Consider the following 20000-nt stretch of genomic DNA (forward strand, 5'->3'; position numbering starts at 1 on the left):
TAGACAATCAGATCAGGGTTCCCACGGGTCCTTGAAATCCTTGAAAGTTTGTGAATCTGAAAAAAAAAAAAATTCAAGGCCCTGGAAAGTTTTGGAAAATAAACACGCACAGATACATGTCCTTGAAAGTGCTTGAATTTATATTGTGCAAGAAGTTTTCTAGAAAAAATTCCATATTATTCCCTTATTTCGCCAACACTTCTCGGCCTATGCGCACTAGCTTGCTTGATTTACGTTAGTTACGCGCATTTACACATTAAGTGTTTCCCACGTGACGTACTTTGTGTTGTACGGTGCCATGACGTTCACGCGCGCACGATACTACTAAGATGGAGCCTCAACATTTGTTGTTGAACACAATGTGTCCCCTAATTAAGTCCTTGAATTTGAGGGTATTGGACCTGGAAAGTCCTTGAAAGGTTCTTGAATTTGAAGTTAACTAAGGTGTGGGAACCCTGTCAGATGACTGAAGTGTTTCCAATTTTGGGTGCCTTATGCCTGATACACATTGTACGATTTTGGGCTGTCCCAAATGAAAGATGACCAGTCGTGGCGATTTCTGTGGTCGTGGCTCCTAAAAGGTGATCATATGTCGTAAAGTGAGAGATGTTCAAAGACGGCCATTGTCACGGTCCTCCGACCAAAGATTTTCTAACAGTCTCATAATTTTAGCATGATCATCTCACAGTGTGTTTGCTGCTACGACCGACGTCTACTGACTAGCCAATAAAAATGCAACATGAAATGGCATATTGATCAACATGACACTAAAAACTTAAAGCTACTTGCCTCAAGCTCCATTTACAAAATGGGCATTGGCCTCTTTTTCATAGCCATAACCGTTTCATAGCCATAATCTCCTCTTTCGCTGCTTTTTTTTCAGCACACTTAAAAACAACAATTGCCAAAGTGTGATTCATCACACGTTTACCACTAGCACATGCTGATGACGTTTTATTCTTCTATACTAGCTTGCGTCGTAGCCTACGATTCAATAGGTGTCATACAGTCTGCATACATGTTGTACCCAAGATTATTAGATCCATGTTGTACAGTTTGATTTGTAATGATCTTTTAGGATTTCTGAAATCGCACAGTCTGTAGCAGGCGTTATGCATCACTCGACACCCTTGCCTCATTTAGTAATCGCGGTTCTATGAATATGCAAATGAGCCCCGCCTCAACTCACTCACTCAGCTCAGAGATCCACTGGTTGACGATCACACGTTGATCTGATTGGTTACCAGGTAGTTTGTGACGTCAGAAACACCAGCGATTTCAAAGCGTGTTTTTGAGACTGTCTTTGGTTCACTGCAGTTTTAAGGAGGAAATACTCAGCAATGCTGTCGACTTATGAATTTACACATGCTTTGTCTTAAAGCATTAAAAACAGAATGAAAATTAGGGGAGGCCAAACCACTCAAATGCTTTGGTTTCTTAGAGGATTCTTGGGGTTTGCTAACTGAGATTGTGTCCTCTCACTAACAGGCTGATCTGGGCGGAGACATGGCTCGTCTGGTGGCTGTCTGCAGGGACGGGGAAGAGGAGTATCTTTTTCTTGCACGCCAGATTCCCTTGTACATCGATGACACACTCACGGTAAGATCATTTCATTGGTTTCACTTTCCATTTTACCATCTTTAAAGGGGTGGTTGATTATGATTTCACTTTTCTAACTTTAGTTAGTGTGTAATGTTGCTGTTTGAGCATAATCAACATCTGCAAAGTTACAACGCTCAAAGTTCAAAGCAAAGGGAGATATTTGCTTTTACAGAAATCGCTTTTTAAGGACTACAACAAACGGCTGGTAGAGACTACACCACATTCCTCCAGGGTTAGTGACATCACCAACCCTAGAATTTACATAAACCCCGCCCCCTGAACACGATTTATAGATTATCAAGACAGAATATGCTAATCAATGACTAGAAGATAACTACACATCAGCTTCATAAATTCATCAACTAACCATTCAGAAATGTCCTGTTGCTTCTACATGTTGTCACTTCTTCTTGAGTCTCTCCATCATTGTCTGACTCCGGTTTGAACATAAAAGGCTAAAAGTTTTTGAAATTTTCAGTGCATGTGTGTGTGAGGTAAAATGACACAAGCTGTTGAAGCTCCGCCCCCTGTGCCGGGAGCAGCAGCTCATTTGCATTTAAAGGGACATTTATTTTATTTATTTATAAATAAATATCAGACTCAGATTTATTTTACATCTTATGAAAAGGGCATTATACCACCCCTTTAAAGTTGATGTGAAATGAAAAACCAAAAATATATGTTCTTGGTCTTATTGTGCATGATTCATCTGTCAATATGCGTATTTCAGTGGCTAATATCATTAAACCGGTTCTAGAGGTTTGCCTTGGCAAGTACAACTGAATACCAATGTTTTTATGTTCCTTTATATATACTTACTGAATGCAAACTAAAGTCACAGACAGTATTATGTTTGGAAGTGTTGTTATTTTGATTGTGTATATGTTATATTTTTTGTAGATGGTGATGGAGTTTCCTGACAGTGTTCTGGAGTTTGACAGCTATCAGATCAACAGTTCACAAATGAAGCAGTTTATTGAGGTGAACAATGACCTTTTTTCATTTCTCATTTTTGAAAACCTTTCAATAACATGTCTTGGTCATATTTCACCCTAAAACCAAAAATACGAATTTAGAAGATGTATTTTATATTTATTTAAAGGGGCGTTTCCACAACGCCATTTTCTCTTGAAAACTTGGGGCTTGAAAACAGATTTCAAAGTTTTTTTCTTTGTAAATTTTGCAAACTGTGCTAATTTTTGAACACGGTGACATCATGCACATGGCCTGGCAGCAGAATACAGCGTTTTTAGTAGTTTTCGCAGATGCGTGTGAACCTGGGAATCGTTTTGACAATGTTGTCGTCCTGTATGCAAAACTACTTAAAAAAACAAAGGAAAAACTTTTCTATTTTTAGTACATTGTTGTTGTGTAAACATACACCAAATCTGTAACATAAAAATGTAATTAAATAAAAACAGTAATATTCATGACAATTAAGCTACTACACCACAAATCTCATTACAGTAATGCAACACAAAGTCATTCTCCTTAGTACAATAAAAGTCGTACTGCTTTCAATTTGTTGATTTTAATAAATATATTTTCATTACTGCTTCAAGAAATTAATGTTAGGATGCAACAAAAAAAAACTCTGTTCATCGAAGGATCCTGAAAAGAATTGTACACAACTGTACAATCATAAATGTTTCTTGAGCATCAAATCATCATATTAGCGTGATTTCTGAAGGATCATGTGACACTGAAGACTGGAGTAATGATGCTGAAAATTCAGCTTTGATCACAGGAATAAATTACACTTTACTATATATTCACATAGAAACAGTTATTTTTAAATTGTAATAATATTTCACAATATGACTGAAAAAATTGTTTGGTTTTTTTGCATTTGTAATCAAATAAATGCAGCTTTGTTGAGCAGAAGAGATTTCTTTTAAAAACATTACAAACCTTACTGATCCCAAACTGTGTATATTTGTGAATTGAATCACTTTTCCAGCTTGACAGAAATGACGAGATAATAGAGTCAGACTTTTAAGGCTTTAAGCTTGACTTTCCCTCCTGTGTCCACCAGCATCACAGCATGCTGAAGCAGCAGGACCTGAACATGGCGCTGATGGTGATGTCTCGTGAGGTCATCAGCGCCCTGTCCCAGTCGGTGCCGTGCGTGGGCTGCCGGCGCAGCGTGGAGCACCTCTTCTCTCAGCTCACAGACTCTGGATACTTCGCGCTGGAGCCGCTCACTGTGGGATCCTCTGGAGTGCTGTCGGTCACACGGGCATGTCTCACTGACCCCAGGAAGCTCTACACACTCTTTTATGTTCATGGGTGAGTTCTGCAAACACTGGTTAGTGTCTAATGGCTAATAGTGTCTAATAAATAAAATAAAAAATCTTTCCTTTTCCTTTAATCCTCCCTTGTCTGGCTTATGCTACTCTGAGCAATGCCTGAACTTGGTATTTTGAGCACTTCTTGCGTTGTTTCTGCCTCTTCACGATCACTCGCTTAATTTAGTCCTCATTTGTAAGTTCAAAGCAAAGGGAGATATTTGCTTTTAAAGAAATCGCTTTTTAAGGACTACAACAAACGGCTGGTAGAGACTACACCACATTCCTCCCGGGTTAGTGACATCACCAACCCTAGAATTTACATAAACCCCGCCCCCTGAACACGAGTTATAGATTATCAAGACAGAATATGCTAATCAATGACTAGAAGATAACTACACATCAGCTTCATAAATTCATCAACTAACCATTCAGAAATGTCCTGTTGCTTCTACATGTTGTCACTTCTTCTAGAGTCTCTCCATCATTGTCTGACTCCGGTTTGAACATAAAAGGCTAAAAGTTTTTGAAATTTTCAGTGCGTGTGTGTGAGGTAAAAGGACACAAGCTGTTGAAGCTCCGCCCCCTGTGCCGGGAGCAGCAGCTCATTTGCATTTAAAGGGACAGACACAAAAACAGTGTGTTTTTGCTCACCCTCAAAAAGTGACAATTTTAACATGCTATATAAAAATATCTGTGGGGTATTTTGAGCTAAAACTTCACACACACACTCTGGGGACATCAGAGATCTGGTGAAAAGGGCATTATACCACCCCTTTAAGTCCCAACTTACATCATGGAAATGGCACATTATGGAAGTTCAGTGCATTATGTAAGGGAAGGGATATGCCAATTGAATAGTTTTGAACTTTGTTTTTCTTGCCTGTAAAATTAATCTCTGTTGTCTTTTATGTTACTTAACGTGTGCTTTTTATTCCTTTGTTGCAGGTCAAAGTTAAACAACATAATTGATTCCATCCCCAAGAGTAAAAAGAACAAACGCTGTCAACTGCACTCTTTAGACACGCACAAACCGAAGCCTTTAGGGTGAGTCCGATTATTTTAATCATTGTGACATTTGGTGTTTTTGAGCAATAATATCGTATCGTGAGTTCAGTATGATGATGTGTTTTGAATCGTGACATGAGGGCATCGTCACCCCCCTATTTACCTGTGTTTGCCGTCCTGCAGGGGCAGCTGGATGGACGTGTGGGAGCTGATGTCACAGGAGTGTCGTGATGAAGTGGTTTTGATTGACAGCTCCTCTCTGTTGGAGACTCTGGAGACGTACCTGCGCAAACACCGGTACGAGATTGTGATCTTACACATTTCTGTTAATTAAGGCGAGACACTACTGGCAAAAACAGTGTTTTTTCATGCATCTGTCAATTTTGAGATTTGTGGCTTTTCATAAAGTGTTTTTTCAGACTAGTGGACAGAAAACATCCAAAATACACTTTTAACTGCATCTTTATCTATTTGTGTCTGAAGATTTCAATTACAGTGTATATCTTTAAAGGCCGTTCTCTCAAAATGAGTTTTTACTCCTACATTGAGCCAGAAATCTCCACTTCAGTACATACATCAAACTTTACAGTTTTATTCTTATCTATATTCTGAAGGTTTTTACTGAGGGGTTTGTTCATATATAATTCTCCTGATTTTATACAACATGTTACTCCTTTAAAAAATGGCAAAAATATATTTATTTTTGGCTGTTGACAGTATTTTCTGAGTGATAAATAGAGATATCCAAAATCCACCTTGTAAAGACCTTTTACTCTAATATATCAAAAAATTTAACAAGAATTTGAACCTGACTTTATCCAATGTTCAGATTTTTGTTCTAGAAATGTATGCAAATTAGTGCATATTTTATTAGATAACACCTAATTTGCATATTTAAATATAACATTTCAGAAAACTGTTTGCAATTATTAATGTAATCAATCAACTAGTGAAGTAGGGTGATATTTAGTAGTGTTTTTTTTTTCTTACCCACATTCACCTGGGGTGTCTCGCCTTAATGATTATTATTTACTTTTTGTGTCTGAAAATCTCTGATTTTCTCTTTCTGCACGTCATTCTCAGGTTCTGTACTGACTGTAAGAACAAGGTTCTGCGAGCATATAACATCCTGGTGGGGGATCTGGACTGCAGTAAAGAGAAAGGCTACTGTGCGTCTCTGTACGAGGGTTTGCGATGCTGTCCACACGAGCGCCACATCCACGTCTGCTGCGAGACCGACTTCATCGCTCACTTACTGGGCCGAGCAGAGCCAGAATTCGCCGGGGGTTATGAGTGAGTGATTTAGTCCATGTGGAGTTTAGTCAAACCAAATATTATTCAGACACCAGATATAATTTTTGATAGGTGGCTGGTGAGCAAAAAAATTAACGTCAAGCCCTGTTTATACGGCTATATCTTTAATTAGTATTGCTCTGAAACTTGCAAAAAGTCTTAAACCAACATTAATAAGAATCGTAACAAGATTGTGGATTGCTATCCCATCTGAAAAATAACGTGATATGATTTTTTTGCCCTATCGCCCACCTCTAATTAGCTATTCCATTATCATGCACATACCCTCATTAAAAGTGTTTGTGATCATTCGCAGGCGTCGAGAGAGACACGCGAAGACCATAGATATCGCCCAGGAGGAGGTGTTGACGTGTCTGGGGATCCACCTGTACGAGCGGCTGCACAGGATCTGGCAGAAGCTGCGAGCCGAGGAGCAGACGTGGCAGATGCTCTTCTATCTGGGCATTGATGCACTGCGCAAAAGCTTCGAGGTAAAGCTTTCGCCTAATATTCATGTTATGATTCATTTTCAATACCTAAATGGCACTTTCCATGAATAGGATGCAAATCCTTCTTGACTGTATTCAACTATTAAATATGACATTCAATTGTACAACAAAAAAAAGACTATAAAAAAATTATCTTACATTTTGAATGCAGTCCTCCTAAAATGTGCAACATCCATGTAAATGTGTTTATATGAGGAAAAATAAGTTTAGCATTGGTTGTAAACCAACATGTGGGCCAAACCCTATTAAATAGCCAAATCTGTTGCATTCTGAGTACCCTTTTTTTTTTGTACTATTTAAATAAATCTTTATTACTGGGAAAATATACAAGGTTGCAAGAAAATTATACTTCTAAAATGTAATTTTTAGTTTGACCTAAAGTTCATGCAATCCTCCTGCAACATTCATGTAAATGTGTTTATATGACAAACATTAGTTTAGTATTGACTATAAACCAACATGTGGGCCAAAACTAGCCAGGTCCTATTTAATGGCCAAATCTGGTTTGAGTAACGTTCATTGAATTTTGTACTATTTACATAAATCTTTATTACTGGGAAATCACAGGGTTTTGAACAGTATACATACACAAGCTTGCAAGAAAATTATACTTCTAAAACTAAAACAAGACTTTCATATTGTTGTCCTATTGTTAGTTTAATTGCTCTCCTCATTTGTAAGTCGCTTTGGATAAATGCGTCTGCTAAATCATTAAATGTTAATGGATATAAAATAAAATGCTTGTGTAATTTTTATGTGAAGGAATTTTTTTTGTTGTTGTTGACTTTATTCAGTAAAATATTTTAAATCCCTGTTTTGTGCTTGTGGGAAGTGCTGTATATGTGGCGGTGTTGTGTCTGAATCTGAGGCTCACGTGATCCGTGTTGAATGATGTGCAGATGGCGGTGGAGAGGGTTCAGGGCATCAGCAGACTGGAGCAGCTCTGTGAGGAGCTCTCGGAAGAGGAGAGAGCCAAAGAGCTCAAACAGGAGAAGAAGAGGCAAAAACGCAAGAACAGACGCAAAAACAAGTGTGGTTTTGAACAAGAGGCGGAGGGGGAGAAAGATAAAAGTCTTGATGAGGTAATGACTCGTTGTTTACAATGACAATAAAGCTCTCTTCTATTTTTTTATGACGGACAAAAGTTTCCGAGGCTGTGTGTAAACGTGATTGACACGACAACGTGAGGTTGTATTTATTTATTTAAGGCGAGACACGGCAGGCAAAAACATTGTTTTTTTTTTTTTACTGGTCAATTTTGGATATTTGTCTTCTATAACATGTCTTCTTTCAGACTTGTGGTAAAAAAAAAGTCCAAAATACACATTTAGGTCTTTATTTTACTTCACTTTGTCTGTTTGCGTCTGTAGATTTCTCATAAATTCAACAAAAGTTGGCGTTCTTAATCAACATGCTGCTCCCTGTCATCTCACACACCATTAGAAAGCTCTCTCTCTCTCTCCTGTACAATGCTGTCGGATCCAAATATGGTCATTTCCTTTTTATCAGCAACCAATCCTGAAAGTAAAAGGGCTGAATGCGCAATCTCATTGGCTGATGATAAATCTTTAAAGCCCGTTTTCTCAAAATGACTTTTCTCTCATTCTCCAAGTCCGAAATCTCCACTTCAGTAGCACCGATATACACCAAACCTTCCAGTCTTGTACCTAGTTATATTTACAGAGGGATTTGTAAATGTATTCCTAGCCTGATTTATATAACATTTTATTCCAAAAAACATGGCAAATCTTTTTTCTCATCTTAATGTAGGTAATCAACTGGGAAAGTTTCATGGTGATATCTGCTAGTTAAAAATTTTACCCATTCACCTGTAGTGTCTCGCCTTAATAAATACATTTTATTAATTTATTTGTATTGCGGTGTTTCCTCAGGGTTCGTCTGAGTCAGTGGACGGCGGCTGTAAGTCGTGTGGGAGTGGAGAGGAGTCTGGCAGCGTGGAGGTCATCATCACCAGCGAGAGCTCCTCCTGTACCTGTCCCGCGACCTCAATCCTGCGCTCCCCCAAAACCCAGAAAGGTAAAGATGTGTGACATGTGATGTCTCCCCTGTGAAGGCCTCCTTCCCTTTACCTCAGTACAGATAAAACATTGTCAAAATGATTCCAGTTCACTTGGATAATGCAAAAAAAAATGTATATTATGAATTTAAGGCCAGACAAGTAATTTGGTGAGGTCAGTTTGTAAAGAAAGACACGCCTGCGCACATATATATTCAAACGCTCATACCTATAGATTGAACACGTAATACACATATGCACGCCGTCAGCGTTTTCACAGATTCACGTTTTTGAAGTTTACGTGGAGATGATACCATTTTTCAAACATTTGTCAACGCTTGCACCTTGGAACCTTGCGTTCTCAAGTTAATAACTAATGATCTTCGCAACGGAAGTGAATCAATCAATCAAAACTAACTTTATCTGGACAATAACTTTATTCTAGATCTGCTGTAAAGCCAAAACAATCTCTATTGCTTCAATTTCCTATTATCACTGTAAAGCTGCTTTGAAACAACCTATATTGTTAAAAGCGCGATTAGGAGACTTGACTTGATGTGTCATTATGACATTTGATTGGTAACACTCCACAGTGTCTCTATTCTAATTGAATTTGATTAAATATGAGAGTTTAACAAAGAACGATGCATACATCTAATAAGGTAAAAATGCCCTGGAAATCAATTTAAGGTGGCAAATATTGCCCCTTATTCTAAAATATTTCTGGTACCCAGAATGCCTCTGACTGGTGTGTTTGTGCCTGTTTGTTCCTCTAGTAGTGTTGCCTCACAGTAACGGCAGTGACTGTGGTTACTGCTCCAGTATGGAGGGCAGTGAGACGGGCTCTAGAGAGGGCTCAGATGTGGCCTGCACCGAGGGCATGTGTAACCATGATGAAACGGGTAAAGCAACGTTATTATGATTATAGATGGTCAAACATTTGTCTATTCAACTGTGTTGACATTGCATCTTATTCTGGAAACGTGTAAACATCATTTTTGTTTCCTGTTTGGACTGATTCAAAACCTGTGCATCCTGATTTCAGACCATTGCGTAAAGCAGACAGTCAGATTTTATTTTTAATTTTTTTTTTTTTTTTTTTTTTTTTTTGCGAGAGTTCTGCTGTTTTTATGGATAGTCAGGATCATATCTGACGTATTTGTCTGATAGATGTGTGATAGTGATGATATGTGTGTGTTTGTCTTCAGGTGAATGCTCATGTAGTCAGCACTGCTCGGAGGAGAAGGAGGAGGACGCCGTGGACAGTTGTGTCGAGTGCTGGGCCAACTCTGAAGACAACACGAACTGCAAAAATAAAAAGAAGAAAAGAAAAAACAAGGGGTCACTTTGTGGGAGTTTACATATAGTGAGTATTGTTAGGCCCGTCTTGTCATTATTGATTCATATCTGGCTAAACATCATGTGGCTAAACATCTTTGAGGAAATGGAAAGAACTGCATTTTGATGCTTTATCTGCTCAGTATTACAGTAACACTTTATTTTACAGTGTCCTTGTTACATATGTTACATGTACTTACCGTAGTAATAACAGTAAATTATGCATAATTACATGTAACTAACCCTCAACCAAACCCTAACCCTATAGTAAGTACATGTAGTTAATATTACTCAGTACTTAAATGTATAATTACACTGTAACAATGACACCTTAAAATAAAGTGTAACCCACTTTACAATAAGGTTCATTAGTTAACATTCGTTAAAGGTATAGCGGAGGATTTTCTTTTTCCGGGTGGATCATCAAGACTATTGGTCCTCCTAATTGTCAATCATTCTGGTGATATGTTTACGTAAGGCCGTCGTACGTGCTCGTGCACACAATTCACACGATGGCGTGCGCTCAAAACACAGGTTGGGCTTCCCACTGATGCCTCAGTCGCGAAGTTTCTACTCGACAGGTAAAGTTTGGCATGCTATTTGGAGAAATCCATTTAAAATCACTGCTAGTAAAAGTTAATGTAAGCTATGATTAGCTCGTGCATACGTTTAATAGGCGTTCCCTCTCGGGAGCAGGTAGAGTGTTGCGCATGTGCATTTTTTCAAAAAGTGGAGAGGGCGGTTCTTTTCTAAAATTCGGGAAAATCCTCCGCTATACCTTTAGTGTAACATTAACTAATCATGAGCAATACATTTGTTACTGTATTTGTTAATCTTTGTTAACGTTAGATGATAAAAACACAGCTGTTCATTGTTAGTTCACCGTGCATTAACTAATGTTAACAAAATTTTAATAAAGTATTAGTAAATGTTGAAATTAACATGAGCAAAGATTAATAAATGTTGTATACGTGCAGTTCATTGTTAGTTAATGGCATGCTAACTAATGTAGTTAACTAATGAACCTTATTGTAAAGTGTTACCAATATTACAAATACAAGCAGCTCTGCAGGATAATGGAAGACACACATTTCATAATCATAATATTAATGCCAAAAATATATCACATTCATTTTATGTGTAAATATTCCCGTTCTTTTAGTGATGCACTGAAGTTTCAGAATATTTGGTTTTGTCTGAAATCAGCAAAAATGGTGACGTTTAAATAGCATTTTTCCAAGAGCACATTTTGACTGTGTGAGTGTGTATTATGGAGAAATACAACAGGTAAACATGTCCGAGTGGGGGTGATGTCGATTCGTCATGTTTAATCGATCTTCAGTTTGATGAACTATTTTAGTTTGATTTTAACTATTTTTTGAACGAGATATTTTAGTCTCTGCATGAACACAACTCCACTGAACATTATGTGCCATTACTTCCATCCAATAATCACAATAAGCTTTGTTACTTTTGATATGAAACTCAAATTCTGTCAAATTAAGAATTTTGCTAAATGCAAGCACTATATTACATTTAAATTGTTAAAAAAAAATTTATTTGATTTTTATACTGAATAAATCTGATCAATTAAATGATTAATAAATATATTTTAGAATCAGAATCAGCTTTTATTGCCAAGTACAGCATGTACAAGGTGCATAAAAATAGTAAGAAAACAAGGAATAAAAATATTATTAATAAAAATAGACCTCTATTTTAAACTTTTAAACTGTACATTAGTGTAATGTCTGCAAAAAAGTCACAGTTCGAACTTTGAAGAAGGTGCAGGATAGCAGACTGATTTTTATTCTCGGTTTTGACTAAATTAAAATCTTCGGTTTCGGTTAAAAAAAAAAATTTTTTTGTTCTTACTGAAGTTGTGATGTTTTCCCCTCTCTCGTAGGCGTCTAAAGCGGAGGAGCTCTGCGTATCGGACGGCAGTCGGAGAGGATCTGCTGCCGTTCACGAGTCCTCCTCTCCTTCGCCACATCTGTGCAGAAGCAAAGAGCTGTGCTGTGAGTCCTTAGAGAGCTTCAGGCATCATGTGACCAGCAGCGAGTGCTTCCACAGTCAGCCTCTCTCGCCGGACACTTGCACAGAGGCGAGCAAGAGCCTCATGGAGCTACTGGTGAGTGTTCACACATCTCGTATCGCTTAGGCCTGTCGCAATGATCAATATATCGACTAATTGTACATGACCTCAATAGTTTTTGGTGACACAATATATCGCCTATTATGTTTACTTACTTAACGTCACCAACAGCGGGGCTCGGGCAGTTCCTTCATACACAGAGCGGTCATCGACATGGGCGTCATTTGAGGCGTTATCGTGTTTTCCTGAGAACTACAGGCCGTTTAGAAAAGCAAGTCCAAATGCACTCAATTTCAGACAGTTTTAGCAGCAGATGTGGCCTGTTGAAGCTTCTGTCTTTGTTCATATGGACATCTGACTGCTTAGTAGGGTTTGTGTTTTCAGCAATAGTGTGTGCACACTTTCTTTACAGAGAAAAGGAGGACAGGGGAAATGGAAAATCTCCATAAGTGCCTTTAGTGCATTTGCAAGTGTGTTTTAGGGCCGAGCACCGCTGGTGTGAGGACCCTATTAGAATTGCTCCGTTTATTTCTACTTGTTACTTTGCACTTTTTTTAAAATAAAATGTTTATTTACTATTTATTCAAGTTTTTTGACACTTCATTTCCGTGATCTGAGGAATTAAAAGGCTGCTGTCATTTGAAAGTGTGTAGGCCGACTTGCATTGTTATGCTGTTACTGTATATTATGATACTATATTCACAGGCATAAAATGGTCTTAAAATGACAATAATATCATTTATCGCAATTATTTCTGGGACAATATATCGCACAACAAAAAGTAGTTATCGCGACAGGCCTAATAACGCTTGAGTTCTTACGATTCCTACTTTTGATTCAAATAACGTACACAAAAAACTCGGATATCATTCACATTCTTATTGCAAACAGATTCAAATAGTGTGCACTCACTGCTCTTGCCTGAATAACTTTAGTAAGGATTTATTAATAAGGATGTTTAATTTACACAGTGAAGACTATGTAGTGTTATTTTACATTTGCTTGCTTTATTACATTTCTGTTCCTGAAAAGCACTGTTTATTTCATTCGTATCTTTTGTTATGTTGTGTTTATTTGTGTTTTTTATTGCAATTTTGATTATTTGTTCTTATTGTATTACTGGCTGTTTTCTTATCTTAAATAATGTTTTAAATGTATATTAGTTAGGCTAGTGGTTTCAGCTAGAACACAGAAGTGTGAATTTTCACTGGTATGTAAAATGTTGGTATCATTACTGGTACGTTTCATGGCTGGTAAAAATTATTAATGTCCGGTACATTTTCTTAAGTGGTTTTAGGCCCTGATTAGGAGAATAAACGGTCTAATAATGTACTTTTGGTCAGTTTGTTAAAAATGAAATTCACTACTATTTGTTTATTGAAATATTTGCATATAGTGATTTATTTTTTCCTTCTGATTTCTTTTGGACAGAATGAATCTGAAGTGACCTCAGATGAAGAGAACTGTCTGACACAGGACGAGATCCAGTCGTTCGTGGAGAACAACAAGTCCTTCTACCGAACGCGAGACCAGTACAGACAGCACCTCAAAGACCGCTTCACCAAATACTGCCGCGGAGAGTGGCTGCCCACCGCACACGCTCACTAACACACACTCACTTTTATAGACCGTGAAAACACTCATGATGATCACTGCTGCATCGTTGCTTTGTTCAGGCAAGAGTTTGGGAATATGAAATGGGTAAAGGAATCAGTTTCAGCGCTGTATTTGACGACGTTCATGTTTTTTGGGTAAAGTTCCACGTCTTTTTCCACATCTATATACACGTCTTCCCCTTCAGGCTCCTCCTCTTTCACTTCTCAACCAATCACAGCTGGCTTTGTTTTCCTTTCTCTCTCTCTCTCTCTCTCTCGACACACGGTGATTAGGGAGCAGGTCGTTAGAAACACAGTTATTAAAATGATAATCGAGCTTGCAGGGCTTGGCTGTAGGGTTAGATGTTGATAGTCTTAATGTATTGTTTGTGAAGCATTTCTTTTTGTTTTTTTGTTTATTTTCTCCCAGATTGTTTCTCTGACTGTGACAATTTTAGTGGCAAGAATTGTACCAATAAATGTGTACAGAAATAAAATGATCTGAATGAAAAGATTTTACAGGAAGATGAAAACATCCATTTATAAAGAAGACTGGATGTAATGTTGAAAGCAATGTGCAAAATTTACTAAATAAAGAATATTTATTAATATGCATCAGATTTCGAATGTGTTTCATGTCTCTTGTGAGTGTTTCTGTTGGGATGTAGGTTTGTAAATATCTAATTTGGTTAGCATATACAAATATGACTCAAATTCCCATGATAGGCTGTTAAACAGCTTGTTTTATTACTTCTAACTTTATCTTATAATGTTAAAATTAGTCAGCCACTAGATGGCGTGTTTTGTTCAGTTTCCTTCTCATGTTTCATTAAAATACAGACAATAAAAAGTGACTAACAAACGATCGAAATATATTATCACCTGATGCAAATCTGTATCAACAGTTTAAAAGTTTCGACCTTGTTTGCTTGTTTCTTTTCTATGTGTGTGTGTGTGTGTGTGTGTAAAAGTCCAGTGTTCTCTAAAATGCTTTATTGTCGATATATTGTGGCCAGCGCTACTTTTCTTTTTTTAAAGCACATTTCTTTAAAAAAAATCGTAAGTTCAATATCATTTTTAATGACTTTTTTTATTAGACAACTGATGAGAATTTACACTTGTGATTATAATATTTTCCCAATCTTAGCAATATGCTCTACACATATGATGTCAAGTGACATTTATGACTGGTTTTAAAAGTAACGATGACATTCATTTCAACTTAAATTACATTAAACTGACTTAAAAAATGAGTTGAATATTGTATAACTTATTTTTTTTAAGTTGAAAATTGCTTATTTTGATGAGTTAAAGCAATGTGCAAATATATGTTGTCATAAAAAATCTTATTGATCATATAATTTTTTTTTTTTACAGTGTACACATTCAATACAGCGTTCATGTACAGTATAAATTAATGAGTGGGGGAAAAAACGCGCGGACGGTGACAACAACCTAACTTATCTTTTCTTCGGTCGTTAATAATTAACCGCGGGTTCTGCTGTGATTGTATCCGTGTGTGTGTGTGTGTGTGAACGAGCGGGCAGAAGATCAGGGAGGGCTTGAGTGATTTGTTCCCGCCCTAAACACACTGACTGACTGATACTCTTCTTCTGAATCAGAGAGATATTAATATTACCGCGCGCGCGACACACAGACACAAAGTAACAGCCGCGCGCGATCTGATACATTGTTCCATTCCGGCGCGGATTAGAACTCTTTGTTACATTGTGACGTTGCAGTGATTGTGATACACTGTATCGGATGAAGATGATGATGGAGCGTTGGAAGGGGAGAGTCGCGTTGGTCACCGGAGCGTCTGTCGGGATCGGAGCGGCTGTCGCGCGCGTTCTCGTTCAGCACGGCATGAAAGTGGTCGGTTGCGCGCGGAACGTGGACAAAATCGAGGTAAAAAACGATCTTAAAACGAGTTGTTAGTGCTTAACGGCCTCGTAGCTGTAGTGCTACTGGTGTTAGCTCACTGCATGAAGAGCTTCTCAATCAAACTCCTTCTCCACATACATGATGCATTTCCTCAAGTATACAGTTAACCCTTTATTTCTGAGTTGAGTGCGTTCATATGGGAGAAATGACACTTCTTTAAAGTGATTGATCGCCTCTGTGTGAAATATTGATAGATTTCGCCACGCCCACTTTTACTCCACAAAATCAAAATCACCTCGAGCTGTTTATTTGACACTGCGTATCATGTGTAATTAAATGCGGGTTTGCATAATTTACTAAGCCTAGGGGAGTTTATGCTCGACTTTAACATTAGCTGAGAGTTTATATTGTTGTATTGTGTGATGTTGAGTTATATGACTATCATTAAATATAGTATCACTTGGTTTTTCACCCTTAAATCAACTATTTTCTCACCTTCATGTCAATCTAAACTCAAAGGCTGTTAATTTTTCTGTTATTATCAGTTATGTTCCTCGCATAATTCTATATTCATAGTCACTGAGATTCTTCTCCTCTTGTGTTCCAGTCATATGTGTTTAGAAAAACATATTTTGTGTGATAATATTCTGCGTAAGGCGTTATTAGTCCCTTTAAGAATGCTTTCTGTTCAGTGAAGTGTCATTCCTCAACCCTTCCTCACAGGCTGTCAATCAATGAAGAAAATCATGTCAATCATTAATCATGTGTTCAGCCCTGCCCTTGCCTTGAGCTCGCAGACGTCTTCAGTGTTTGTGTAGTTGTGTATGCAAGAACTTTACTTTTACATTTGCATACTACAAGAAACTTCTTATCATAAAAAAAAAATGACAAAAAAATTCAAAAAAATGACAGTATGTTTTTATAGTTTATACATCCATCTTTTTACATTTACATTCAATCATTTAGCAGACGCTTTAATCCGAAGCGACTTACAAATGTGTTGAACAATAGAAGCAATTAAACTAACAATAAGACAATAATATGCTTTTTTTATGCATATTATATATATAATTTTTATATATATAATTTTTATAATATAATATGAGTCCTGCTTTGCTCGTGTTTCTTTAAACTGAAGCGAACACTTATTTCCTCGCTTCTGATTTATTGAGATTGAATGAAAGTGCTTCTGTTTTTGTGTGTCTTGGACAACACAGTCCATTCATAACACGCGTGTTTGTGATATATAGTTATGATGGACAAAGGTTGAGAGATATGCTCAGATTTACTGCAGCGCTTGAAAGCTTTGATTCTCCAGATTGGTAAATGTTTTGTTCCTGGAAATGCCTCGTTTTGACAGTGTGTGTGTTGTAAACGGTCCTCGAGGAGCAGGGTTGAGGGTCTTGGCAGGTTTTATCAATAAAGATAGAGATAATGTACGTCTTTCCTTCATGAAATGTGTGTTTCTCAGAGTGAAATGAGAGACAAGGCAAGCTTTGTGTGTGTCTGATCACAAGGCACCACTGTAATTGTCTCAAAGGCTATATTCTTTGTGTGTGTGTGTGTGTGTGTGTGTGTGTGTGTGTGTGTGTGTGTGTGTGTGTGTGTGTGTGTGTGTGTGTGTGTGTGTGTGTGTGTGTGTGTGTGTGTGTGTGTGTGTTTGGGGCCACATCGAGCTTCAGACGGTCTCCCTAGAATATAAACATTCACACACACACACTAGCCAGATGCTTTGAGTCTGTGTAAAGCTCTAGTGTTTTTACTAGGGCTGTGCAACTATTAATCGCATCCAAAATAAAAGTTTGTGTTTACATAATACATGCATGTATATATTCAAGAAATATTTGCATGTATATCCTGTATATATATATATTTATAAATATTTTATATATAAATAAAAAAAAAAATCTGAAATATATACATGCATGTGTGTGTGTATTTATATATACAAATTAATTATACACAGTACACACACATATATTATGTAAACACAAACTTTTATTTTGGATGCGATTAATCGTTGCACAGCCCTAGTTTCACCATACCAATACCAGTACATTTTCTCACCGGTGCATTTACCAGGATCAGTAAAGTATATTAGTGTAGTTGAGCTTTGCACTCCTGCTTCTGTATATTCCAACCGAACAGAGAGACTGGGAAAATCCGTAAGAAAGGTTTGGGATGAGGACAGTGATGAGCAAACGGAGGCTCTGAGAGAGTAATAATGTGTTCGCTCTGGGAGACGGGATGGAGTGGAAAGCCTTCACTGGTATCCGTTATTTTCCAGGATCAGTCTTTCCCACGGCAGTCTTTGATCCGATGAGCTCTGATCCCAGGATTCAAGCAGACGCTTGATGTGGTTGTTGTTTCGCATTCCTGCTGGATGAGCAACTAAGCATCTTTTAGATCGGATGGAAATGAAGAGGAAATTACAGAGGAAATATTTTACGGATCCAAAAATCAGTGCTTGTCAGTTCACTCTCTAATGCCGTCTGTATGCTTTATTATTTCTTATGCCTATATTGCCAGCGTACGTACACTAGCAGGGCCATAATCCATCCATCCATCCATCCATTCATTCACATTTTTTCAGGAAATTTGATCTATCTATCTATCTATCCATCTGTCTATCTATCTATCTATCTATCTATCTATCTATTTATCTATCTATCTATCTATCTATATATCTATCCATCCATTCGTCTATCTATCCATCTGTCTATCTATCCGTCCGTCCATCCATCCATCCATCCATCTGTCTATCCATCTATCTATCTATCTATATATCTATCCATCCATCCGTCTATCCATCCATCCGTCCGTCCATCCATCCATCCGTCTATCTATCTATCTATCCATCTGTCTATCTATCTGTCCGTCCATCCATCCATCCATCCATCCGTCTTTCCATCCATCCATCCATCCATCCGTCAGTCCGTCCGTCCGTCCGTCCGTCAAGTATATTTGTATAGCGCTTTTCACAATACAGATTGTATCAAAGCAGCTTCACAGTATTAAATTAAAATAATACAACAAGGTTTGTTTCTAGTGGAATTTATTGATTGATAAAATTAAATATCCCCATAATATCCCCAAAATATCTGTCTGTCTATCTATCTATCTTTCTATCTATGTATCCATCCGTCTATGTGTCTATCCATCCATCCATCCATCTATCCATCCATCCATCCATCTATCTATCCATCTGTCTATCCATCTATCCATCTGTCTATCTATCTATCTATCTATCTATCTATCTATCCATCTATCCATCTGTCCATCTGTCTATCTATCTATCTATCTATCCATCTATCTATCTGCCCATCTGTCTATCCATCTATCCATCCATCCATCCATCTGTCCATCTGTCTATCCATCTATCCATCTGTCTATCTATCTATCTATCTATCTATCTATCTATCTATCTATCTATCTATCTATCTATCTATCTATCTATCTATCTATCTATCTATCTATCTATATCCATCCATCTGTCTGTCTGTTCTGTCTGTCTGTTCATCCGTCTGTACTAGTGTACTTCAGAATACTACAGTAATTGCACTAAAGTCCAGTCAGACAACAGTCTGTTCCATTAATACTACATCTCACTCCACCCATAATGCACTGCGGCACTTATAAATCCATCCGCACACTTTAACTCATGTTGAGTGCTGGACGAGGGTTTGTGTCTTTAATTAGATTGAACTTTATCACTTTACGTGAGATGCTCAATTCTCCAATCAAACCACTTTCCATGAGTAGATTTCAGTTCGGTGTTATATCTTTCATACAGTGTGTGTGTGTGTGTGTGTGTGTGTGTGTGTGTGTGTGTGTGTGTGTGTGTGTGTGTGTGTGTGTGTGTGTGTGTGTGTGTGTGTGTGTACCTACTTAACTATATTTTGGGGACAAATTCACACCCAGAAGTGACCAAAATCTCCATAAGGGACGTCCTCATTTGTAAAACTGGTGTAAGAATAAAGTAATTAAAGGTTTTCAAAAAATGCAGCAAGTTTTGTGTGATGGTTTAGGGATCGAGTTAGTGTACGGGGAGAGAATATACAGTCTGTACCTACCATTACTGTGAAATGACCCCATTTAAATAGCTAGTAAACGTGTGTGTGTGTGTGTGTGTGTGTGTGTGTATCACAGTCATTAATCATTCTATATATAAGAGACGTCTTACTTTCGGCTAAATCTGCAGCTGTAGTTAGTGTGTCTCTGCGTGTTTGTCCTTCAAGCTCAGTCGATTCCTAGGAAACATGTGACGCAGTGCATGCTGGTCCACCGCTGATGTCATGATCTCTGTATCGCGCGTGGAATCAGTGAGCTGGAATATTCCCCTGACTTTGGCAACACTGAGTGTTTAGCTTT

The 20000-nt window shown here is 37.7% G+C and overlaps 2 protein-coding genes across 4 annotated transcripts in view; both read left to right on the forward strand.

Moving 5' to 3' along the window:
* The first annotated feature begins 746 nt into the window (after positions 1-746).
* Positions 747-14364, forward strand: LOC307158540 (gametogenetin-binding protein 2-like). Of its 2 annotated transcripts, none has more exons than XM_079871175.1 (13): positions 747-1599; positions 2503-2583; positions 3638-3891; positions 4839-4937; positions 5082-5195; positions 5982-6191; positions 6508-6682; positions 7600-7782; positions 8593-8737; positions 9494-9619; positions 9926-10083; positions 11962-12186; positions 13582-14364. In XM_079871175.1, the coding sequence occupies exons 1-13, from the start codon at positions 1507-1509 to the stop codon at positions 13756-13758; spliced, it is 2040 nt and encodes a 679-aa protein (XP_079727301.1). In that variant the 5' UTR covers positions 747-1506; the 3' UTR covers positions 13759-14364. The 2 variants fall into 2 exon arrangements, with proteins under 2 accessions (XP_079727301.1, XP_079727302.1); XM_079871176.1 differs by having other exon boundaries at positions 1227-1599; positions 9497-9619; positions 13582-14362.
* A 909-nt stretch (positions 14365-15273) lies between these two features.
* Positions 15274-20000, forward strand: part of dhrs11a (dehydrogenase/reductase 11a) — a 27999-nt gene continuing 23272 nt past the window's right edge. The window contains exon 1 of one of the 2 annotated variants that reach the window (XM_079871872.1): positions 15274-15653. In XM_079871872.1, coding sequence (XP_079727998.1) covers positions 15510-15653 — 144 coding nt within the window. In that variant the 5' untranslated portion in view covers positions 15274-15509. The remainder of the gene's footprint in view (positions 15654-20000) is intronic. The other variant, XM_079871873.1, reaches the window with a different exon arrangement.

This window comes from Squalius cephalus (assembly GCF_949319135.1).
Source record: "Squalius cephalus genome assembly, chromosome: 5".
Lineage (NCBI taxonomy): Eukaryota > Metazoa > Chordata > Actinopteri > Cypriniformes > Leuciscidae > Squalius > Squalius cephalus.

Excerpts from the sequence above, each read along its gene's own strand:
- LOC307158540 (XM_079871175.1), top strand. The coding sequence starts at position 1,507 with ATGGCTCGTCTGGTGGCTGTCTGCAGGGACGGGGAAGAGGAGTATCTT. Across the intron at positions 1,600-2,502 it reads ACATCGATGACACACTCACG|ATGGTGATGGAGTTTCCTGA; the intron begins GTAAGATCATTT and ends TATTTTTTGTAG. Across the intron at positions 9,620-9,925 it reads GTGTAACCATGATGAAACGG|GTGAATGCTCATGTAGTCAG; the intron begins GTAAAGCAACGT and ends GTTTGTCTTCAG.